This window comes from Carassius carassius, chromosome 17 (genome assembly GCF_963082965.1).
Source record: "Carassius carassius chromosome 17, fCarCar2.1, whole genome shotgun sequence".
NCBI classification, from domain to species: Eukaryota; Metazoa; Chordata; class Actinopteri; order Cypriniformes; family Cyprinidae; genus Carassius; species Carassius carassius.
Window position 1 is genome coordinate 23,745,204 of NC_081771.1, and position 26,641 is coordinate 23,771,844.

Genomic DNA, 26,641 nt, shown 5'->3' on the forward strand with positions numbered 1-26,641 from the left:
TACAAAACTGTGCAACCTGCTTAATTCTCTAATAAATAATGATAATAAAAAAAATTATAATTATCACTGACTTTATATGCCTTGTATCTTAGTAATGTAAAATTTTCTCTAACTAATTTCCATAGTGGAGCCTGTTGTATAGAGGTTCCTCGGGGCATTAGAGTAATTTATCTCACTTGTTTACTCAGAAATGTCCTTGATGGAGAACTGCATTAAGCAACTGGAGATACTGTGGCATACAGCACAAGAAATTCTACAGAAACCCAGACGCTGTACAAACTCTGGGTATAAATGCATGGGTTATGAGCCTGTGGGTCTACAGCTGGTTCTTTTTTAAAAAGTGACACATGAGGTTCTACATAAAAACTCCTGCTTCATCATGACACCCACATGACCTGGCATTTCAAAATTCCCCTTTCTCCATCAAAATCTCCAAGGCGAAAAGGAAGCCTGCCAACCACAAATACATAAAATGCCATAAAAACAGAGGGCACCCACAAAGAAAAATAATCCTCATTTATATCTCTTCGACTACTGCTGCAGCTATAGGTCTCACATGGAGCAGCTATTTCTGTACCCTTAAATAAATAACGATTAGTCTCAGAGGGGAACAGTGTGTGGGCTTTGCTCTGGATGGGTTAATGGTTGTTTGGTTGGTAAGCATGATACCTCGACTCCTGGCCCCTGTAATCAATAGGCAACTGAGAGATTACAACAACATTCAGCTTGTAGGCTAGTCCTAAATACACGTAGGCACAGTACTGACATTTACTTTTAATATAAGCAGAGAGCCTGTAGCCATGACTACAATGACTCAGAATAGTTTGCTTAGCCTATTTGATTATTCACTATATCAGTGTTGCTACAGCCCAGACCGAACAGACAGTGTGGGACTCATCACTGCCCACTGCCTCCCTTCATACCAGTTGTTTTGGGACAGACTTAAAGATGATAAATTAATCATTATCTTTAAAATTTTATAATTTGCATCATACATAACGCATTCAATAAACATGACCAGTATTGTAATTATAATAGGCTACATGCAATTTGTGCAGCTGGTGCCTTGTCTGGGAGGACAGGCTCCCCCTGTTGAAAAAAAAAATAAAAAAATAAAGTAACTTAAATTCCACTAGTATTTCAAAAATTTCATTTCATTAAGCCATTTAATTTACCAAGACCCTGTTGGTTTAGCTTAACTCGGGAATTCTCGCAAAGTCTTTTGGAGCTAAGTAGCCGTTGACTCCAGCTGCTATGTAAGCACTTTTATTAAATGACTGCAAATTAAAAAGCACATGAAAACATCACGATTTCTAACATTGATTCTAAAATATATGTTCAGAAATTGAAGCAGAACCCAGGCCTAACAGAAACACAAACCCAAGGCACTGGCACTGTAGCCCTTTTGAGGATTTGTTTGACAAATCTGCAGCCCGCCTGTCATCTCCTATGATGTCAGCGGCATATGAACACTGATAGGAGCCCTTACTCAGCTGCCCCAGTTAGCCTTCACCTGTCTGCGCACATACCTTTCCTTCTTATCTGCAGAAGTTAGTGCTCCGATTCGCAGAGTTTCTACATCGTGGACACGATGCTGTTCTACGGGAGTTGCAGCTTGCTCCTGGCACTGGTGACTTTTCACGGCGCCGCTCGCACCGAAATGGTGTTCCGGTGTCCGAGCTGTACTGCGGAGCGCCAGGCGGCTTGCCCGATGCTCATGGAGACGTGCGCAGAGATTGTTCGCGAGCCTGGCTGCGGCTGCTGTCCAGTGTGTGCCCGGCAAGAGGGAGAGCTGTGCGGCGTTTACACACCGAGATGCGCCAGTGGTCTGCGGTGTTATCCCAAGCCGGATTCGGAGTTGCCCCTGGAGCAGCTGGTTCAAGGGCTCGGGAGATGCGGACGTAAAGTGGATACTGAGCCCACTGGAAGCGCAGAGCCTCGAGAAGTCAGCGGTAAGTGATTTAAATTGTTTATAAGTGATTTAAGTCATGATTTTTTTTGCAGTAACCTAGGCAACTGTATAAAGTAACAGAGCTATAAATATGGGATTTGCATAATTTGCTTCTTCTTGTTAAAATAATGGTAAAACAACAGATGATTTATTGGAACTAATAGACTTATACAGGTGTTTGATATTTATTTATTCTTTCACATATTATTATGTAGCCTAATAGACACAGAAGGCATTTCTTAGATTTATTTTAATAACACACTGTATGAAAAAGTACAAATAGCCTATTAATAAAACACCATTTGTATGTCTTGACAAAGTTAATGAAAAAAAAAAGTATATTTTCCTTATTTTCAGTTAAGTTTTCTATTCCATGTTTTTCCGATATTGCAGTACAGTGGCAACTTATCAGCATTCATCAATAAAAGACTTGATTAATTGGTTGGAGCTCGATATCCGTCGTTCTTGTTTTAGCCAACACTACATATTCTGGCCTAAATAATATTTTAACAGCCTGTTAGGCACCTGTTGTAGCAGTCCGACGAATAAATGTTTTATCTCTCTGAAAGTGAACATATGGTGAAAAAAGGAAAAAAAAAATTAAATAAATAAATAAAAGGAAAGCGTTTTCTGGAGAACTATAGGGGGTAAATGGAATGCAACAGTGATAGCAAGACGGATTTTGCGCTTTGACCCTTTCCTGCAGTAAATGTATCATTGTGTGTGTGTGTGTGTGTGCGTGTGTGTGTGCGCGCGCTGAGAGCGGATGGGTCTGAACAAGTAGAACTGGAGGAAGGGTCTCGACCAAGAACAAATAGTGGTGCCTTAAGGAAATTTTAATTGGTAGCCAGATGCGTCCAGTAAAAAGGTTAGTTACGGTAGTATACCAAAATAAAATTTGAAAACTGCGTTGTCTTTTATTTGATCACTTACTACGTAGCCTATGCAATTTCATAAATAACCTAAGTAAATAGGCTGATGTTTATGGGATTATGAATCCTATGTTTGAATCCCATGAATGTTTAGGTCTGTGAATCGATTTGGTTAGGAGTGTGGAGCCTATAGGCTACTGTAGATCGTATAGACATATAACAAAATTACTAAGTAGGGGGATAAACGTTCAATTGAATTATTATAGCCCCACCTTGTGTTGTATAGATCTAGGCTATACTGTATAGGCTATACTGTATCTGAATAGTGAGATTTGGGATTAGCAGGTCTCTGTGATTTATGGTTTCTCAAATTATTATTATTATATTTTATTATTATATTATTATTATTATTATTATCGCAGAAGGGGGATCTAGCACTTTTGGTGCTTGGTCATCTAATTAAATAGAGTAGGTGCATTTCAGTTGAGTAGTCTGTTTTTGGCTCCATGGTTTTCAAAAATGTAGCACTTTTGATCATGAACATTGATGATGAAGCCAGACGGAGTGCTTCCAAGTGCTTCTAAACAGAAAATAAGTTTTAGACTACACTGGCTAAGTTCCTAAATATATTTATTATTAGGTATTAGAGTGAATGGATTGGACTGCAAAGTTTGGAATCATTTGCAAAATAATTTGGTTGAATTGGATTGCAAAACATCATTGTGTTGTATATGTGAATATACAACACACATTGTGAATATGTGTTAAGATGCTACTATTAAAGGGCTCCTCCACAGGTCTGCAAAAGTCAAGAGGATGTGATGGAAGAAGTACAGTGTCTTTAATGGATTGTATTGTTGTTTAATATGACTATTGTTTATATGATTTATCGTCTGGATTTATCTTTCCAAACAATTTTTTACCTGAAACTTAGTACGTTTTGTAAAATACATGTAATATTGGATTTACATTTACATTTATTCATTTAGCAGACGCTTTTATCCAAAGTGACTTACAAATGAGGACAGTGGAAGCAATCAAAGACTAAAAAAAGAGCAATGATATATAAGTGCTATAACAAGTCTCAGTTAGCTTAACACAGTACACGTAGCAAGGTGTTTAAATGTTTAAATGTATAATTTATATTTATTAAAAAAAATATTGTACAGTATGTATGATTTTTTTCTTCTTTCTTCTTTCACCTGTAAATAAAATCAAATAGACCAACTGTAACCCCCTTTTTTATTGAGTGAGATTGGAAAGAGAGCACTGTTGAAACAATATACTATAATTCCTGCTTACAGTCTTTATATTTATGAACATACATTATTAGATTTTAAAAACAGGCATGTTTTATATCTGTAGTACGTAGTGTTCATGAACTGCAGGGTTCTTCGTGTCCTGCGCTGGTGGTGTCAAAATAGCTTTGGTGACATCAACATGCTAGATTGTGCAGCAGCACTGTCTTGCTAAATGTGATCTTGTCTCAGACGACCACTGGGACAAGACCACAGGAAACAGATGATTCTTCTGCACAATCTGACTTGCTGCAGCCTGGAATTGAACTGCTGGTTTCGTCTGGTCAGAGGAGAACTAACCCCCACCCCCCCACCCCCGACTGAGCCTGGTTTCTCCCAAGGTTTTTTCTCCATTCTGTCACCGATGGGGTTTTGGTTCCTTGCCGCTGTCGCCTCTGGCTTGCTTAGTTGAGAACACTTCATTTACAGCAATATCGTTGACTTGCAAATGATTGCACAGATACTATTTAAACTGAACTGAGATGATGACATCACTGAATTCAATGATGAATTGCCTTTAACTGTCATTTTGCATTATTGACACACTGTTTCCTAATTAATGTTGTTCAGTTGCTTTGACACAATCTTTTTTGTTTAAAGCGCTATATAAATAAAGGTGGCTTGACTTGTCTTGACCAAAAGGTCTTCTTAAAAACAAACAACTTTGGTCTGTCTGTGTGGAAATATTTGTGCCCAGTGTGAATAGGAATCCACTGTTTTTGTTTAAAATCTTGAACATTCACAACAAATATTTGATCTTGGTTTTTTGAAGCTCTACTCTACACAAGTGTTCTCCATATCCTGTTATGGCAGAGGGCATGTTTTCTGGTGAAAGACAAGCGTAGCTGTTTAACACCAGACAGCCTCACTTAACATTGTTGTGACACAACTGAAATGCTATTGAAGTACATTTTGACCTGCTAAGCAATTGTTTATTAGGTGGTATTTTAAATCTTGACAGTCTGAAGGGTGGGAGCATTCAGTCTGTCGTTGCTCTAATTGTATTTTTGGACTTCAGGAGTCCTCATCCTAATTTTCATCCTATTATTTTCTAGTTTAAAAAGGTTCTCTGTAGGCTAACTACTCCATCATTTCTCCTTTGACTAAATATTTCTTGATTTTCACAAAAACAAACAAAAAATAACAATAATTAATAAAAATATTAGAAAATATTAAATATGAAAAGAGGAATGTCTGAAACAACAACAACATGATGAATATTCCATAATAAATAATCAAATTTAACTATTTCCAATTGTCTAAGGATTTATGAAAGATTATGAAGTACTGTACCATATATGTGAATTCTAATCTCCTAAAGTACAGGTATAAAACCATTTGAATTAAATTTAGCAGTATTTAGGAACTGAGAGAGGTTCATCAGTTTAGTGATTTAAATATATATATATATATATATATATATAATATAGTATATAATTAGATGAGAAGGACATGCAAAGTTTGTTGTTGTTGACAATGATTTTCTTTTTAAACAAACCATAAATTTACAATGCAAGAAAATTAAATTAAATTAAAAACTACTATACATACTAAACAAGATCATCCTTCAACCAAAACCCTGTGATAGGCTCCAGCATGCCCATGACCCTGCACATTATGGATGGATACATGGATGGTTGGATGACACAAAATTCATCAGAATTACTCAGCTCGTGAAAAGATTTATAAGGAGATTCCAGACACAATGTCCATCTTATTTTTAACTTGTGAGCACAAGTCATAAACACACTGTTGTGTAGTACAAACAGTTTGACTATTTACTGCACTTTATTATAAATTCTAGTTATTTACCTCTAGTGGCTAATTAATCAGAAGTCTCACATATATTGCTATTTATTTATTTATTTGAAAAAAAAAATGTACTTTTCAACATGCCCTTGCTCTAAAGCTATCTGTAGTTTGATGGTCTGGAGTCTGCTGGTCTGTCAAACTGAATACACTTATAAAGCCACCCAAATTAAACCTATAATAATGAGGATAAATGAACAGTCAACAAAACGGAGGAACGATGGAAATATATCAGAGATTAATATATAGTAATATATTAACCCTTTCATGCATGAATTATGATAACCTCAGTCAGGATTTTTTCCTATGTGTTTTTATTGCTCTTAGGGCATGAAAAACAAGAATTGATTTTTATTTTATTTTTTTTTAATTTTCAAAGAGATCTTCAGATGTCCACTTGAGTGGACAACATGCGGTTGGTTTAAACTGAAGATATACTGTATTAAATATAAGACAATAATCAAACAGATAAAGTATGTGAATTTAACAAACTAATCAATGCAATTATATCAAATAATGTGAAAACTATAAAATATATGCAAAAAATATAAATGCTAAATATTGCAATGGCTTCATACAACTTCATACAAGTTGCACTTCGCGTATTTATGATATCAGAACATGAGGATGTGATTCCATCAGAATTTTCTACAGCCTGTCAAGGTACAACTGTGGAAACCACTCAGATGCTCCCTCCAGTGCACCAGAGTATGGAGACTTACCCTTATTAGCTGATAATTATGATTATGTTCAAGATGGACATGCACATTTCTATCATAGCTCATCTGAAATGATCAGTGTTGGGGGTAACGCATTACAAGTAACACGCATAACCCATTCAGATTACTTTTTTGATGTTACAAGTAAAGTAGTGTGTTACAAGTAACATGCATTACCTAATCAGATTACTTTTTGATCTAACAAGTAATTAACTACAAGTAATGTGCATTACCTAATCAGTTTACCTTTTGATGTAACGAGTAAAGAAACGCATTACAAGTAACATGCATTACGTAATCAGATTACTTTTTGATGTTATGAGTAAAAAAAGCATTACAATAACACACATTACACAATCAGATTACTTTTTGTTGTTATGAGAAAGGAAACGCATTACAAGTAACATGCCTTATGTAATCAGATTACTTTTTGATGTTATGAGTAAAGAAACGCATTAAAAGTAACATGCATTACGTAATCAGATTACTTTTTGATGTTATGAGTAAAAAAACGCATTACAATAACGCACATTACACAATCAGATTACTTTTTGTTGTTATGAGAAAGGAAACGCATTACAAGTAACATGCATTATGTAATCAGATTACTTTTTGATGTTATGAGTAAAGAAACGCATTAAAAGTAACATGCATTACGTAATCAGATTACTTTTTGATGTTATTAGTAAAAAAAACGCATTACAATAACATGCATTATAAAATCAGATTACTTTTTGATCTAACAAGTAAAGTAATGCATTACAAGTGTCATACATTATGTATTCACATGACTTTTTTCGATGTCAATGAAAATTACATTCTAATAATACAAATAAATTTATTTACAGTAGAAAAAGTCAATGCATATTAAGTTTTTAAGTTTTAAATTTCAAAAACAATATTCACATTATAATAATGAATTGTAGCTGAAATATAGCCATTGCATGCATGACGTCCACTACAGTGGACATGTGATTAATCAGAGTTTTCTCGCAATCTAAAATCAAAACTTGGAAAATTTTACTGTGATATGACTCATTAGATATTTCTTTATGCTGCAATATTTTTTTTACCTACAAGAGTCTCCTAGGATAGAAGGAATGGGTGGATATTCTGGAGCAACTTGGCATGTCTGACTGACCCTTGGCCATCTTGGTTTGGAGTGGGAAAAAATCGAAACACAAAGGCTTTCCACTTGGTTGCAATTTATAGGATGATGCACCAGGGTCCAATGAAGAGATTGATGTGCAACTTTGCCATAAAAACCCGTGCAAATTCAAGAAAATGCTTTTTTTAATAGCTGTCCACTGTAGTGACCACTATGCGTGTAATATATGCTTGATTGGCAAACATACAGATAACAGTACAGACAAAAGGCAAAAATGGCACAAGACAGCAGTCAAAGGGAGAATTAATAGGGGAGGAAATGAGGAATAGGTGAACAGGTGTAATGACCAGCAACTAAGAAAGGAAATCAAAAGCAAACATCAAGCACTCGACAAACAGGAGAATAAGAGAGAACCCACAGACTAGGCCAGAGTCCTAACAGTACACCTTCTTGGCAAAGGAACTCATCAACTAGCAACCAGTTAAGGATGGCTCTACTGATGACATTGAATGCTGAACCCCACCGAGTCTCCAAGACAGTAAGGGGACTGAGCAAATTTGATGCAGGAAACCTGAAATACCAGGTGAATCAAGTGAAGGGATTGCAGCCGCACAACTACCAGACTGAGAACCTTAACAATAAGATAGCCCAAAGAACTGCAATGCTAACTTTTCGATCGGCACCTATAAGGGTGGTTAGTTTAAGCATATATGAACATGGCAATCATTCTTGAATTCTCACTGAAAAAATCATTTGGAGATTGCCTGTACGAGGTTGTCTCAGCTTAATTTAAAAATGAACTCTGGTGTGGTTTGATTGTGGTGAGTAAGAAATCAGACCCAATTGACCAACGAACCTATATCACAATTAATTATGGGAAATGTGTTATATAAAAAGTGGCAGTGTCTACTTCTGTAAATGACCACATAAATGAACATTAATGCACTTTAAAAACAACAACAAAAACACTTTCATCTACTCTTTTCTGAAACAGGTGCATTGCAAGAATGCTATCCAAATGAAGCCCTGATTCATATGGGTGGTGTTGGCGCAGTGGATAAGACACACGTCTTTGGTGTGAGAGACCTGGGTTCGAATCCACTGTGAGACACCAATGTGTCCCTGAGCAAGACACTTAACCCCTAGTTGCTCCAGAGGCATGTGACCTCTGACATATATAGCAATTGTAAGTCGCGTCAGATAAATGTAAAATGTAAATGTAAATTCACAATCTAATTTGTCAGTATATCATAGCAGACGACGCTATAAGGAACATAAACAGGTGTACTCTGATCAATGAGAGGACAGGTTTATTCATATGCTTGCAGACAACACATTTTGGTATGCTTTAAATGCTGCCTTGTTAAAGTGTACCTAACTATTAAAGGGGTCATATGATGCGATTTCAAATTTTCCTTTCTCTTTGGAGTGTTATAAGCTCTTGGTGCATAAACTTAATCTGTTAAGTTGCAAAGATTAAAATCTCAGATCCAAAGAGATATTCTTTATCAAAGTTAAGACTTTGCCACCCCCCCCCCAAACAGCTCATTAAAACACACCCCCATGTCTACATCACTATGTGGAAATATTTGCTTAATGCCGCCCAAAAGTTCATGCAAAGAAAGAAGGCCTGGTTTCAGTAACCGCAGTTAGTGTTGAAGCAGCCATGTCAGGGAGATGCTGTATGTATCTAGGCAAAAGCAAAAACACTTTATATGGCCTTCCAGTAGATGCATCTAGGAATCTTTAAGATTACTTACAACAGAACAGCAATGCATTTTATAGACCGTTTCATGAACCTAGGAGAGGAGGTAATTATGACTTACTACGACAATTTGGCACTTTTGTGGAGTTTTGTGCATTGTGCACACGCATGTGTGTGTGAGAGAGAGTGAGAGAGACAGGGTCACACATTGGAGTTAGCTGTTTTAACCGTCCGTGGCTTTTGTACTGCAAACACATAAGAGCTTCATCACTGTGTCTGTCGCGGGACTCTGTTCCCCTTTCAGGCTTGAACTTAATTGAAAGTGGCGTTACATTTCCGACGAGTGCTTGTGGAGTTTGGCCAATTACAATGCACTGGGTCTGTTGGCCAATCAGAGCAGGCTGCCCTTGTCAGAAGGGACTTTGTAAAAAACAATGCCTTTGAGAGAGGCAGGGCATAGAGGATCTACAATAATGTACATTATTTGAAAAATAATGTGTTTTTTGAACATTAAAGCATGTCAACATATTATGTTATACCAAATACACAAAATAATGATCTTTAAAAAAAGCATCATATGACCCCTTTAAGAAAATGCAACCTTTTAAAAATTTCAGTTCCTGTTTCCAGATGAAGAAAATGATCTGAAGGTCGGAAAACGCTTGCTGGCATGCTGTTGGTAGAGAGGCAGCCTTTGCACCCAAATGTACCTGGGTGCCCAATAATATGCAGCTCTTCTTCAGCTTGGAGAAGCATCTTCCTAGCCTTTCTCCAAGTGGGATGACATAGTTGAATGGAAGCCCGAGCTGGTGGAATAGCAGACTGGACTTACTGGACTTATTTTGAGTGCAGATGAAGCAAGCAACCAAAAACTGTCTACCACAGTTTGCATTAGGATGCAAGTCAAAGTCTAAAATACAGTTTTCTAACCTGAAATAATTGATACAACCTTGTGACGAGTGGGGCGGGGCCGAGAGCCGTGGGAATAGGAGCGAGGCCAGTGGAGTGATTGGAAATGAGCGACACCTGCTCGACCCACCGGTCTCGCGTCCCACGGAGGAGATGGAAGGATATAAAGGATATAGGAGCGATGACAGTGAAAGACGAGAGAGGACCAGGTCTGGGTTTTAGTTGTGTTTGGTTTTTATTTGTGCGCGACAGTCGTCCGTGAGGGGCTGACGCGCTGTTTTGTCTTTATTTTGTCATTAAAATATCATTTGATTGTCCACTGGTTCCTGCCTCCTTCTTCCCGATGATTATGAAGTTTGTACATCGTTACAGTGGTGCCGAAGCCCGGGAAGAAGGAGGTGGGAACCGGCGGACAATCAAATTACTTTTTAATGAGAAAATAAAGACAAAACAGCGTGGCAGCCCCTCACGGACGACTGACGCACACAAATAAAAACCAAATACAACTAAAATTCAGGCCTGGTCCTCTCTCGTCCTTCACTGTCGTCGCTCCAGTTTTACAACCCGAATTCCGGAAAAGTTGGGACGTTTTTTAAATTTTAATAAAATGAAAACTAAAAGACTGTCAAATCACATGAGCCAATATTTTATTCACAATAGAACATAGATAACATAGCAAATGTTTAAACTGAGAAAGTTTACAATTTTATGCACAAAATGAGCTCATTTCAATTTTGATTTCTGCTACAGGTCTCAAAATAGTTGGGACGGGGCATGTTTACCATGGTGTAGCATGTCCTTTTCTTTTCAAAACAGTTTGAAGACGTCTGGGCATTGAGGCTATGAGTTGCTGGAGTTTTGCTGTTGGAATTTGGTCCCATTCTTGCCTTATATAGATTTCCAGCTGCTGAAGAGTTCGTGGTCATCTTTGACGTATTTTTCGTTTAATGATGCGCCAAATGTTCTCTATAGGTGAAAGATCTGGACTGCAGGCAGGCCAGGTTAGCACCCGGACTCTTCTACGACGAAGCCATGCTGTTGTTATAGCTGCAGTATGTGGTTTTGCATTGTCCTGCTGAAATAAACAAGGCCTTCCCTGAAATAGACGTTGTTTGGAGGGAAGCATATGTTGCTCTAAAACCTTTATATACCTTTCAGCATTCACAGAGCCTTCCAAAACATGCAAGCTGCCCATACCGTATGCACTTATGCACCCCCATACCATCAGAGATGCTGGCTTTTGAACTGAACGCTGATAACATGCTGGAAGGTCTCCCTCCTCTTTAGCCCGGAGGACACGGCGTCCGTGATTTCCAACAAGAATGTCAAATTTGGACTCGTCTGACCATAAAACACTATTCCACTTTGAAATAGTCCATTTTAAATGAGCCTTGGCCCACAGGACACGACGGCGCTTCTGGACCATGTTCACATATGGCTTCCTTTTTGCATGATAGAGCTTTAGTTGGCATCTGCTGATGGCACGGCGGATTGTGTTTACCGACAGTGGTTTCTGAAAGTATTCCTGGGCCCATTTAGTAATGTCATTGACACAATCATGCCGATGAGTGATGCAGTGTCGTCTGAGAGCCCGAAGACCACGGGCATCCAATAAAGGTCTCCGACCTTGTCCCTTACGCACAGAGATTTCTCCAGTTTCTCTGAATCTTTTGATGATGTTATGCACTGTAGATGATGAGACGTTGAGGAACATTGTTTTTAAAGTTTTCCACAATTTTTTTACGCAGTCTTTCACAGATTGGAGAGCCTCTGCCCATCTTTACTTCTGAGAGACTCTGCTTCTCTAAGACAAAGCTTTTATAGCTAATCATGTTACAGACCTGATATCAATTAACTTAATTAATCACTAGATGTTCTCTCAGCTGAATCTTTTCAAAACTGCTTGCTTTTTTAGCCATTTGTTGCCCCCGTGCCAACTTTTTTGAGACCTGTAGCAGGCATTAAATTTTAAATGAGCTAATTAAGTGGATAAAAGTGTAAAATTTCTCAGTTTAAACATTTGCTACGTTATCTATGTTCTATTGTGAATAAAATATTGGCTCATGTGATTTGAAATTCCTTTAGTTTTCATTTTATTAAAATTTAAAAAACGTCCCAACTTTTCCGGAATTCGGGTTGTATATCCTTGCATCTCCTCCGTGAGACTCGAGACCGGTGGGTCGAGCAGGTGTCGAGCAGGCTCATTTCCAATCACTCCACCGGCCTCGCTCCTGATCCCACGGCTCTCGGCCCCGCCCCACTCGTCACAAACCTCTTAAAAATGTGGCACTTGTTCTGCAAAATGCTTAAACAACAGTAAAATAGTAAATCAGTCAATTGTGTTGTTATTCTATAAGAATATAATTTGATGCCTGTGAGATATTGAAGTATAAAACAGTATATGACATGAATGGTGGGATAGTGGGACTGCATAAATTTAAACATGGGTCATGGAAAACCCCCAGTGTAAAGTTTTGGCCATAATGGAAAGTACTAAGTGTGCTAACAGCACAGAGCAAGTAGGTCTTCATATATTGGTCTCATCTTCACTAAGAGGAAAATGGTTGGTGACCCCCTTCCCATTTGCAGTGACCCGAAAAAATAGGCCTCACAAAGCCCTCAGCACCTGGCAGATGGACTCAAAAATAAACTGACTGCTTATAAGCTATACCTACAGGGCTGGGGAAGCGGTACTCGTTGGACTAAAATAGTGCAAAATAATCCCCCAGTTTTCTGCAAGAGCGGGTATGGCTGCCATCCCCCCCTAGGGCGACTCAGCAACTCAAATGCCAAGAATCTTACTGTGTCTGTGTCTAGAATAAACTCTCTACCTCCCCGCAGCAGCTTGGAGATAACACAAACAATGTGAGAAATGTTGAGGCGAGCATGTTCGGGGTGGGAGCAAGCAACGGTCTAAGGTCCTCTTTGGAATTTGCGGAGGTGGTGTTTTTTTTTTTTTCTGGAGTTTTCATGGTATTGTTATAGATCATAAATGTTGGTCTAGGGGTACGGATGTAGGGCAGCAATGTTTCCCTAAGGCCCAAATTATGGTTATTCAGTGAACCTTGTTAGTCACTTAACACCGTTTAGTCAAGCTTGTACTGTCTTGCATGCATGCTGTAAAGCAAACCTCATTGTCTCTAATCATTGCTTTTGATATCTTATGTGTATAGTTACTCTGCAAGTGTTCAGTGAAATATAGATGCAATTTAATTTGGAGGGATTCTTTGTGGAAAAAGATTGCTGAAACTCAATACAATGTTATTTGTTTAGTTAGAGGTGATGTTTACATTATTATTATTATTATTTATTTTTTTCTAAAAATAAAACTGAAATTAAAACTAAACTAAAGTACTATAATCTTAATTTATCATAAAAGAATGGAAATAAAATAAGCAGAATAAAATAAATAAGTATGCTGCATTTTACTCACCTCCAAGGCATCCTAGGTATATATGATTTTCTTCTTTCAGACGAATCCAGTCAGAGTTATATTAAAAATTGTCTTTGATATTTTATGTTGCAGTCAGTTGGTTTTGCATTGCTTGTCAAGATCCATCTGTCTCTCCACTCACCTTGAGTCAGTTTGAGCCTGTAACTCTGCCTGCTCTACAAGATATTATAAGACAATTTAAACCCTCTGGATCTTCCTCCTCGATTTTTTAAACATCTGAGAAGAGATGATGCTGACCCCTCAGAGGACCTCAGATGATGCTAACCCTGAATCAACAAATAGAACGAACAAATATTGCTACAAGTGTGATTGCATCATAAAATAATTGCTGTTAATAATGTTCATCGTATGGTTGACTACGTCTTGTATACATTTTTCTGAAAAATCCTGTCATATGCACACAAACTGACAGTCACCACTCATAAGCTACTACTAAATATTGTAGAAACTTATTTTTCTGTAAAGTTGCTTGGTAATGATTTGTATCGTAAAAAGCGCTATACAAATAAACTTGAACTGAATTGAATTAAACATATTTTTGAGGTGATTGGGCCTGTTTCCAGATGACATGAAGCACACCATTGTACATCCACTTCTTAAAAAGCCTAATTTAGATCCGACAGTGCTGACTAATTTTAGGCCAGTCTCAAATCTCCCTTTTATGTCTAAAATTTGTGAGAAAATACTGGTTCATTAACTAAAGAGCTTTCTGTTGAATAACAATATTTTCGAAGTGTTCAAATCTGGTTTTAGGAAAAACCATTCTACAGAAACAGCACTGGTTAAAGTCTGAAAGATATTTTACTCACTCTTGAGCCAGATTTGCCGTGTTAGTGCTGTTAGATCTGAAGGTGACATTTGATAGAATTGACCACTCTGTTTCTCTGATTTCTCATTTGGAGCACCGGGTGGGCATTCAGGGTAATGCTATCAAATGGTTTCAGTCCTATTTTAACAATTGAATGTTCTATGTTAGTGTTGGTGAATTTACTTCAGATGCAGCTCCTCTTACGTGCGGGGTCCCTCAAGGCTCTATTCTAGCTCCAGTCTTGTTCTCTTTGTACATGCTTCCTCTGGGGTAAATTTTTAGGAAACATGGTGTCTCCTTCCATTTTTACACATATGATACCAAAATATGTCTGCCCTGGAATCTAATAACAAGGGTTTGGATGCTCTGCTGTCGTGTCTAACTGATGCTAAGACCTGGTTGTCCCTAAATTTTCTTTACCTTAATGAAGTCAAAGCTTTTTATTGGTGCTTTATAAATAAAGTTGAGTTGAGTTGATATACAACTAGGATGCCTCGGGGGTGAGTAAAACACAACCTAATTAAAATTTTTGGGTGAACTAGCGCTTTAATTACTTAACCATCAGATCAGATGGCGGAATAATCTGACCTGTGTTGCAATGCAATGTGAAGATAGGAACATGTTACTGTGAGGTCCCATTAGTTATCATTATATTTACATTTAGTAATTTAGTAGACATTTTTTCCAAATCAACTTACAAATGATGACAATGGAAGCAATCAAAATCAACAAAAGAGTACTGCAATAACAAGTTCAGTTAGCTTAATGCAGCAAACACAGCAATATTTTTTATTCATATAATACATAAAAAGAAAACAAAAAGTATATAAACACTATATAATTGTAACGTTTAGAAAGGGTGCTAATAACACATATACATTTTAACAAAACAAAACAAATGCGGGTAATCCATAGATGAGAGATCAACATAATGTTTAGGTTTTGTGTAGATATTACAGTACGTCAACATTGACATTAGGGGTTTCACTTGAGAGCCCTAATCACCTCTGAGGATTACAAGAAACATCCAATGACTATTGGCAAGTGGAATTTGCATGCCAAGACCCTCCCTATTAGGCATGGGCTGGTTGTCACAGTGTCTGGTCTGTGTTTCCCTGGGTGTCCACTATTGGTCTCACTTGCCCATAGTCTCCCCACTGCAGGCACTACATTTCCCACAAAGCATTTGTCCCTTTCATCACTGTTAATTGCACCCCTGTTAATTGCACTCAAGTGTCTCCACTTTCATCGTTTTCACCTGTCTATATAAACTGGTCTGTTTCATGGAGTCCTTTTTTTCCGTCACCCGGCTTTCTCACGTCCCTTGTGTTTTTCATGTTTCTTGTTTTTTGGACTGCTTTCATTGTTTTTGACCTCCCGCCTGTTTTTGGATTTGCTTTTGGATTACCCCATTAAAACACTGCAATTGGATCTCTCGTTTCCTGTGTGCATTCGTAACACTGGTATGAGATTGTGACGGTATGATAACCTTAAGCAAAAATATCACAGTTTCACGGTATCACGGTATTGTTACAGCTCTGAAAAGTGTTATTTTTAAATAACTGGGTAACCGCTGGACACAATATATTTTGTTTTTGAGCAACATACAGAACATTAGAAACAGTAGAATTAGTTTTTTTTCTTCTTTGATTTGTAAAAAGAAACGAAAAGACTGACATCTTTAACCTAAATCTGTAATTACAGTTATTTAATTGTAGTTATATAATTCAAATATAATTTATATCATTTCATATAATTTAGTTATATAATAATAATCACATACATAATTTGATTAAATAATAACACAATTTGTAGCAAAAACAGAATGTTCTGACAAGCTTTGTGAAATTATACCACATAAACTTTTTAGAAGACAGTCAGCTTCCCTCAGAAACACATTCATGTAAACCCTCAAATCAATATTGAGGATTTACTTCCAATAGTTTGTGCATCATGAACAGTGAGTGATCTGCCTGCTACAGTGTTTTTCTCTGTGCGTCCGTCTTCAGCGTCTCTGGCCTGTGATAACGGCTAGAGTTCATATTATCACATAAATGACATTTGTGCAATTCCAGAACAGAGAGTTGCAATAAGGCAAAAAACATCCGGTTGCTGATCGCGTAAATGCCAAAGTATATTTCAGCTATCCGCACACCATTGGCATTACGCTATTTCCGGCATCAAGAGGGCTCGCGCACAGCAGTGCACCCAATACATACATGTATATAAGATGATGGCACACATTCACTCATTCAGGTTTGTGCTGAGAAGCATCCTGGCATTCAGTGCTGTTTAAGGTTGTGGCAGGAGGGATGTAACTTCTCCATTGCCTTCTTCCGTGAACAAGGGTTACATAACTTTCAGTCAGTCAGTCACATTCAACGTTGCATTAACACTGACGTTAGGGCTTAGAACAGCTCCACTTGGAGATTATCGAATCTTGCAAAGGTATTAGGTGTCGCCCAGCCCGCAGCTCTGAAGAGGCACGTGCATCCATGCCCAGGAGGAGGCAACACTTTAAGTAGAGTGAGCTCTCTCCTCCAGGGGGCACAGCTCTCCTTGTGTCTGGTACACTAAGGTGATGGCATATACTAGCCAGTGCAACAAACCTTTTCTGGGAGATAGCCTTTCCCTTCTGCTAACCTCCAAAGCAGACAAAGCGGTGGTCAGAGGATCTAAAGCCCTGGGTGTATTCCACATAAATGGGACACAGCAATACAAGGGCTGGATCTGCTTCCTGCAGGGGCAGCATTTGCAGGTTCTCCACCTGGTCCCAAAAGGGAGTAGTGAAAACTTTGGGCACAAAACCAGGCTCGGGTCTCAGGGTAACATGACAGTCAGGGGGCCCAAACTCAAAGCACGATTTGTTTACCAAAAATGCCTGCAGGTCCCCAACCCTCTTGATGAATGTGAGCTTGACCGGAAGCATAGTCTTAAATGACAAGAACTTCGGCTAAACTAAGTCATCCATCATTGCTTCCCCAACGATTTTGCATCCACTGAAATGGCGGCAACATACACTTGAAGTGGAGGGGGAGGGGGACAGCCTTCACTTCAAATGTTCTTTCTCTTGACAAGAAGAACAATCAACTAACAGACCCCACTTCAGAGGATAGGCCTGTCTCGTAGAGGGGGCTCTAGCCTGGACGATAGTGTCTATCACAGCCTATGAAAGGCCAATGAGGTCTGCCACGTCCCATCCAGAATCCAGACATGCAGTTTCTATAGATCGGGACATGCGTGCCAGATGTTTCAGGCAGTTCAGCACCAACTGGGCACATTCGTTCGTGTGATGTACTATAATGCTTGTGTTGTGTTGGGGCGGATGATGCGGGGCATGAGCTCCTGCCCCTTTAATAGCTGATGCTAAAGTCCCTTTCTGTCTGATCTATGTGCCCCCCGACTGCAATTTCAACCAAATGCAATTTTGTCAAGAGGACAAAACACCCCACACTTGACCATGCTTACTACAGAGTACTACACCCTGACCACAACCCCCAGCTCCTCCTGCCCACATACTCACCTCTGGACCGCAATGTAAAACATGAATGAAATAAGTCAGTCATCAAGATAGTCGGGGACTCGGATGGCCTGTCAGACACTCCCGTAGTTGAGCACATTTCATGAAGATGCTTGGAGAGAGCAGCCCGAAGGGGAGAGGCCCCTTTGCTTATATGCCCAACCCTCAAAAGCAAACCGCAGTTTACAGTAGCAATCCTGATAATAATTTAAATTTTTAATTGAGATATATTTTGTGTCATAAGTGTTGTGTACAAACTTGTCTGAATTGCTTACTGATAAGAACAATTGAAATATATTATCTGCTCTTCTCTCACTGGGAAAGAATGAAAACTATCCTTGCAAAGAACATAGGATATTAAATTAGTGTTGATCCAGTGTAACAGATCTATATCTTATAGTTTTCACTGCCATCCTTTCAGTGGACAGTACAACACAGAATTTTGATCCCAAACAGATGGAGACAAGATCTTTTACTGAGGCAAGGAGGGTGTAGTTCCCATGTAACATCAGTGCTGACTACCATGCCAGAGTTCCAGGGTAGAGTTTGCATTGGACGATGCCAGATAAGATGGTAGTGATTAAGCTTCTTGGCATGACCCTACGCCAACATATTGGCATCCCTTCCAGCACTGCAAGTTTTTTACCCATTCAAACCAGCATGCATTTTGAGCATCCAATCAGTTATATTCTCATGGTAGATGTACAGGTAATGGAAACAACTTAACAACCTTAACAACCCCCATTCCCCCATACCCCCCCCCACCCCCATTTATTTCCTGAAGGATTTGGAAAACATCTGCAGATTAAAACAGTACCTTCCACTTTCCATTGAATGATTGTACTTGGGGAACTTGTGGAGACATCCAAAAAGTCCACTGCAGCTTATTAAGGGTGGCTTTTTAATACAAATACACAGAAAACATAAAGATAAGACTTTAGAACATAGATTCTGGGATTGATTAATGTCCTCAAAGCAACATTTGAACATTTAAGCAGTGTGATAAACATTGTGGTCCATGATTTCTAGGCTTGGCTCAAAGTGAAGATGGTTCAAGTTGAGTTTAAAAAAATCATATATATTTCACTTTACAATAATGTCTCATCAGTTACTGCACTAGCTAACAAACTAACAATTAACAATATGTAATAGCCTTTATTCATTTTTAATAATGTTACAAAGTAGATTTAAAAAAAAAACATTTTAGTAAATGTTAACAAAGTATTATTCATTGTCAGTTCATTTTAAATAACATTAACCAACCTTATTGTGAAGTGTTACATTATATTTTAATAAATGTATTATTGCTATGTCATCCAGACACATCAGCTCTGCACACTAATCTTCAGTGTTTAGATAAGAAAGGACACAGTGTGCGGGACTCTAGGTCCACTTTGCTTGGTGGGGTTATCCACTTTTATTCTAAAACAGGCTATGTCTGACGTTTTTCAGGGAAAACAGGAATGCTTCATCTCTGGAATGGAAAAGCCAGTCTCTTGCATACTGTACACCTGATTTAATTTCACTTTTGTAGAACCTGCTGGGATATAACTTCAAAGAGATTAACAAAAAGTGTTTTTGTTATTACCTGCTGTTCAAGACTTGCTGTTAATGCTTTGGTATGCTTAATTTTAACCATGCATTTTGTGCCTTAGTTCAGATTTCTTTTTCATGAATGCTGTAACTCCTCCTAGATGTCTAAGAAGCTTTAAACTTTGACTGTTTATACAGTTTTAATTGGTTACTATTATTAAGGTGATTATGTAAGGAATAAATCACGATTAAAAAATTACTGCACACCATATGTTTGTCTGACATTCATTTATCTGGCATAATTTTCAATAATTTAATAGTCCAGACTCAATTTTTCTTCAAAACATTATAAATACCAGATTGGAAGTGTCACCCAAGGCTGTTTCTATGGAGTTACTAGACTAAGAGAGAGCAATCTTAATGGAGTCAGTATAATTTTCAATATAAATATGTACATGATTCAGAAATGTGTTGAATAATATCTTTATGTTGAATACTGAAATGTAACCATTTACTTCAATCAATCAGAATACTATAGACTGCTAGCAATAAAAAATGTTCAGCATCAACATGTCACGGTATGCTGTTGGAAGGAGCACGTAGGAGGCACAAGGAAATGTAAACAGTCTTTAATCCAAGGAACAGAGGAGAAATCCACACAAAGGGCGATGGAGCAAACAGGCTAGGCTGCGTGGATGGACAGGGAGTGTTTGCCCGGAACAGAACCATTCCCCCAACCTAAAATGTATGCTAATCGTAAGTTATATTGACAATTTTGGTTCCTGACAGAACTTAAATGCTATGGATAATTAACAAAAACAGGTGCACTGAATGACTAATTAAACTAAACGAGGACAGGAACATGAACAAATAAGGGAACACAAGAACAAAAACGGGCAAATACTGTTTAAATAGCCTAAATAATGTATAAAGTACATATACATTTTACATTTTTAAAAATGTATTTATTGAAAAAGAATTGCAGTGAGCATGCACACTGAACCAAACAGCAGATTTCTTCTTCACTGGGCTAGTGGCTATTGGCCATTGCATTTGTACACACATGTGTGTGATTGGTTACAATGCTCAACTCTGCAACAATACACATAAAATGAAATCTTCAATGCAGAGTGAGCAGATTCAAAGGTCTCATTTTAATTGTGGCAGCCATAATAATTTTAGTCTGTTATTGTTGTTGTTGTTTTTTCCCCCCTTTCCTAGAACTTGGGTGGCATTTTGTTCATTTTGGTGCCATTTTTCCAATCCTGCCATGCACAGAGAAAAGTAGCTCCAGCTGTGGATAGAACTGGCCTGAAAATTTGTTGTCACAATGAACAACGAATGAAAAAAAAAAAATAATAATAAATAAATAAAAATGACCACAAATCATTCATAGAACTGCAACTTTGACCTACTGTATCAACTTCACGTTTTGAGCCATAGATATTTAGATCACCTTTCAAAAGAAGAAAAACAAAGATATGTGAAAAAACTGCAACTTTTGGGCCATAGGGATCCATTTTTAAACACTAAAAAATGGCAGGACATTCGAAAATACTTGATGTGAAAAATGATTAACAGCAAAAAACAATTGCTCTTCAGCAAGTGTGTGTGATCATGTGAAAACTATGAATACTAGTGGCATGGCTGCTGAAATATTTTTTGTAGACCAATATGTATTTTAGATTTAAAGGCTAAAATAAAGAAATATGTATGAATACCCTGTTAAACCTCTATTAAGTCATAAAAGGTAACAATATTAAGATCACTTTATGATGAATTTTAACCTGTAAAAATCTTTGTGTCCTATCATCAGGTGAGGTACAGGACTCTTTGGACATTGGTTTGACTGAGGTTCCTCCCATAAGGAAACCCACCAAAGACAGTCCATGGAAGGAGAGTGCTGTCCTTCAACACCGTCAGCAGCTGAAGACCAAGATGAAGTACAATAAGGTTGAGGACCCTAAAGCACCGCATGCCAAACAGGTAGGTGATCATAAATAAAGTCATACATACAATCTATAAAGTTGTTTTGATCTTATCTCTGATATGTTCTTTGTGTGGAATTGCTCATTTGAAAGTGCAGAGATAAGTTTATATTTGTCTACAAATGTATGTATTTTACTCATTGCATTATAATGTTATAAACTGTATCTAAAGTCTGAATCTGCCGTAGCTGTTCCAAACTTGGAGAAAACATGTTGCTCCAATTGACTTATGATTAATAATTGTCTCTGGAGCTTATTTATCTTGGCTAAGGGCCTTGACCACAATACAATGATCAAATCTGTTCAGTTTGTAGACTTCGGAAGCAAAGTTATGTGCAAATAATTTTTTTTCAGGCTCAGTATACACAACATTTATTTTCAGGTTGTATTTTCTTAAATAAACACCCACACATGACACAAATGCATTAGTAAGATTTTAATGGTGTGTTTGCATTACAAATTTATTACATGTCACATATCATTAGATCATAGAGGAAGATAAGCCATTTATTTGGTAGTCGATTTGAGAAATGAATGTTAAATATGACAGCGTTATGGATATAACAATCTGACCACCATTTAAAAATACAAACACATTTATTTATATATTTTAGAGCCAATGTCAGCAGGAGCTTGACCAGGTCCTGGAAAGGATTGCAAAAATACCCTTCAGAGATAACAGGGGCCCCCTGGAGGACCTTTATTCCCTGCACATACCCAACTGTGACAAGAGGGGGCAGTACAACCTGAAACAGGTATTTAATTCCCTATTCAGCAGCAAGAAGTTCAAAGCAACAGACATTTTTGTAGTATCTGGGTAGACATTCAATAATTTTTGGATCATTTATATTTTTCTCAAGGTGAAATCATATAATCCTTCTAAATCAAAACCCATCCTATTTTAATAAGAACTGCTGTAATTCTTTAATATTAATGCTCCAGTCCATAACTTTTTTATAGTTAAAAAAATGATCCAAAATCAATATTTGAGCAAGCACATAACCAGCCAGTGTTCAAAACTATGGGCTTACTTTAGCTCAGTTCACATTGGTTAGCTTATAATAATGTTTTCTAATTTGAGTGGTATGGGTAGGTTTTCATGGGAAATTAAAACATGGCGCTGTGTCATTACGTCATGTCTGTAAACATAAAGAAGTTGTCGCATATGAGGATCCTGCAGGTGGCGGATCATTTATAGCCTTTTCTCACAGCAGCTGGAATAATTACATTTAGAATTTTGATGGTGGATTGTAATCCAGAAAGTACAATCATTAAGTGATTAAAGTGAAGTGAAAAGTGAAGTGACATTCAGCCAAGTATGGTGACCCATACTCAGAATTTGTGCTCTGCATTTAACTCATCGGAAGTGCACACACACAGAGCAGTGAACACACACACTGTGAACACACACCCAGAGCAGTGGGCAGCCATTTATGCTGTGGTGCCCGGGGAGCAGTTGGGGGTTCGATGCCTTGCTCAAGGGCACCTAAGTCGTGGTATTGAGGGTGGAGAGAGTTTATGAAACACATATGAATTAAATTAAATGATATTAAAGTTTTAAATGTGCTTCTGATTACATATAGCCTAGAAATACAAAATAGTTGTATTTTAAAGACAACCAGTTCGAAGGGAGCATAATTTGCTTTTTGGATTAAAAGTGCCCTATATGTGAATGACGCTGATCCCATTAAGTGCTGTTAGAAGGGATTTAATTGATTTAGCATTTCGACACCTCCATAAGGATGCATAAAACTCGGCAAAGCGGTTTAATAAAGGATGTATTAATCTTGTCAATTAGCAAATTTTACTATATCAATATTTTTCAATTGGCTGTTAAAGTTTATATGGGAATATAATATATTGTCAGTGATCTACGGCTCTGTGTATTAAATACACCTGAATCATTTCTATCTGAAAGCATGTGATGGAGATTTACCGGTACTACAGAACCGGCTTTACTGATAAGATGTGCATGACAGTCACATCCGATTTATCATGCAGCCATTGTTTGTTGATCACAAAGTACAAAGTAGATAAGGAAAACTAGGATGTTAGTTGTATTTAAAGTGCCACCATCACTGTCTAGTCCAGGGATTGGCAACCTTTTCGGCATGACGTGGCTGACAGTTCATCCCTCTCATTTCTCCCCCTCTACATCTAATCTCTTATTTTCTTAATCTCTCTCTCTTTTGATCCTTTATTCATTGCTTTAGTCTGAGGGATCTTAAGGTTCTTATCCACCTAAACTGATGTTGCACCAAAGTTGATGCATTTTATATGGATAACTCATTCTGCTTATTCAAAGAAATCATTGAAATATATGCATTTGACAGAAACATTTATACAAAGTGTATTACAATGCATTTAAGGCATACATCTTATTAGCCCATGCATTTGGCTTAAAGGAATATTCTATACAAGTTTAAATTCAATACAAGTTAAAATTAATTTGTGGGCCAATATTTATTGCATAAAAAAAGATAAAAGGTAAAAATCAAGGTTATTTTATTCCACTTACCATGGAAATTAATTATGCCAATCCCTTTTAAAGAATTTACAAGAAGACATGTTGAAAAGCTTATAATTTACTTAAATTGTCCTGTCAAAACCTTTATTAAAACTGTATTTCTTGAGCTGTAATTTGTTCTCTTTTTTAACAGTCATTTTAAGGTTTTAGGGTTAATGCATTCCTTTTGTCAAATTTCAAAATTGGTATTATTTCACACAGGACAAGTAAGCCTTTTTTCCAAACTAAAATGATGTTAATATTGCTTACTTTTATGTAAACAAAAAGGATGTTACACATCTTCATTATTTTCAGTATTCCCCATTCAGTTCCATTTTAAGTGCTTTTTAAAAGAAAAGTATTTCAAAAAATGTGTTTGTTGTAACCATTACAGTATATGGCCACAAATGTGTCAATTACATTTTATATGCTAAATTTAGTTCTAAAAACTGATTTGACTATTGTGTGTGTTTCAGTGTAAGATGTCAGTGAATGGATATCGTGGTGAGTGCTGGTGCGTGAATCCACACACAGGAAGACCCATCCCCACCTCTCCACTGATAAGGGGTGATCCCAACTGCAGCCAGTACCTTGAGGACATGGATCCCTCTATGGACCCTCAAAACTAACAATGTCCTAATCATTCCTATCCCTTCCCATCTTGACCTTCAAGCCTACAAACCCACACCCTTGTCCCTAATGGAGTCAGTGTTTTACACTCTCTAAACAAGCTACCAATATACCTTATGTGTTTATACATTTTTGCGCTTGTAGATTTGAGATGGTTTGAAACAGTATTGTTACAGTTAAAGTACAAATATAACTTAACTGATAGTATTCATTCAATCCGAAGTTAAGTGATGACATAAAACCAGAGGAGTGAGATTAGCAGGCTCAAACTACTACTTTTCTGTTGGAAAATAACTAGGATTGTAGGATTGTAAGCTTATCTTTAACACTTTCATATACTTCGTATGTATACGTTGTATTTCTCTCATTATGTTACTGGTGCTATTTGTTTCAGGACACTTCTTTTATAGGTTGCCCCTTCTCACATTGTGCAGGAAATGCTATAGTAATGTTTTTTTGTTGGATAGGACAGTGTTCCTTTTGTCAAACAGTGTAGTACTACATTGTACAGTAAGTCGGTGAGCTAGTGCCTTACCTTAAAACATTTACAGAAATAAATGATATGGGATTTCTTATAAAATCTTAAAATCTTTTGATTTATGCTAACAAAAGTTGTTCAATTAATTTTCTGTTAATGCATCAGGAGTATTCAAACCATTTAGTACTAGGACTACACCGTTTGTCCTAATACAGTTGATCTTCTTTTTCCAAATGCATATAACTACTGACATCTGGTGGTCACACAAAGGAGGAGCAAACATAATTATAATGCTGCATAAAATGTCAATAAAGATGTGTTAAATAGATTTAATAGAGCCGTTCACTAACTATTTTAACTTAGCATTCTGATTTACTTTGTGCAAATGTTATACACAGTTCAACCTTGCAGTTAGGTGTCATTGTCACATGGTATTTTGGACCTAATGTTTAACATGTACACAAATAAAGACGTATTTCAATGTATTATTTGCAGTTTTTTTTTTCAAGTGACAAAAGTAATAGGTGTCTTCAAATCATTCATGAAGGCAGAACAAATACTGTACATTAAGTAGAATTGATAAAATATAAAATAAAAATAAATAAAAAAACATGCTGCAAATGTAATTAATGATGCACCAATAAAATACTTGAAATTACTCATGTGAATAAGCTCTTCTCAAACTGTATCTGATAAAGCACAGTACACAGACAAAATAAAAAGTTTATATTATTATATCTGAATATCTTTATATTCATATATTTATTAAATAAATGTTTTGTCTTTACAAAAGAGACAAAAATAAAAGGTACATATATTACATGGCAAATAAATATTGCACAAAGGTATTTATAGAATTTGATCATCCATACAACTTGATTTGGGCACATCTTAAATAAGCTATTAAATTAAAAGAAAAATAATCTATACTAAACTTGTCAAACTGCTTTGCTTTGTATTTTTTCTCATGACAGTGAGCCTGACTCTACCACATGGAGTGGTATAATTCAGAATCCTTTCCATGTTGTTCCACAGTATCAAGAAGAATATTGTCCTTTAGAATTCTCACAACTTTGAGGATTATGGCTAAAATAAAACTGGGTCAATATGTTTTACAGGTGATGATGACAGAGGGCTTTCTACAATTCTGCAAATAGGCAACAATTCTGAAATATCGTCAGGCTCATTTCTGATACGTAATTACAAATGCCATGCAAATAAGCTCATAAGCATGAAGAGCATATTTTTGATACCATTAGGTGGAAAATGTGGTAGCACAAATTCAATTCTGTGGGCCAACATCTAATAGTACCTTTGGTAGTGTACTACTATGGAATTTTCATAATGCAAATA

At 37.1% G+C, this 26,641-nt stretch overlaps 1 protein-coding gene across 1 annotated transcript; it reads left to right on the forward strand.

Annotated features, from left to right (window-relative positions):
- The first annotated feature begins 1,432 nt into the window (after positions 1-1,432).
- On the forward strand, positions 1,433-25,136 carry igfbp2a (insulin-like growth factor binding protein 2a). Its single transcript, XM_059571320.1, has 4 exons — positions 1,433-1,952; positions 21,503-21,672; positions 22,289-22,429; positions 24,657-25,136. Exons 1-4 carry the CDS (start codon positions 1,592-1,594, stop codon positions 24,807-24,809), a joined length of 825 nt encoding a protein of 274 aa, XP_059427303.1. The 5' UTR covers positions 1,433-1,591; the 3' UTR covers positions 24,810-25,136.
- Positions 25,137-26,641: the final 1,505 nt, after the last annotated feature.

Excerpts from the sequence above, each read along its gene's own strand:
- igfbp2a (XM_059571320.1), top strand. The coding sequence starts at position 1,592 with ATGCTGTTCTACGGGAGTTGCAGCTTGCTCCTGGCACTGGTGACTTTT. Across the intron at positions 1,953-21,502 it reads AGAGCCTCGAGAAGTCAGCG|GTGAGGTACAGGACTCTTTG; the intron begins GTAAGTGATTTA and ends TCCTATCATCAG. Across the intron at positions 21,673-22,288 it reads AAGCACCGCATGCCAAACAG|AGCCAATGTCAGCAGGAGCT; the intron begins GTAGGTGATCAT and ends TATATATTTTAG.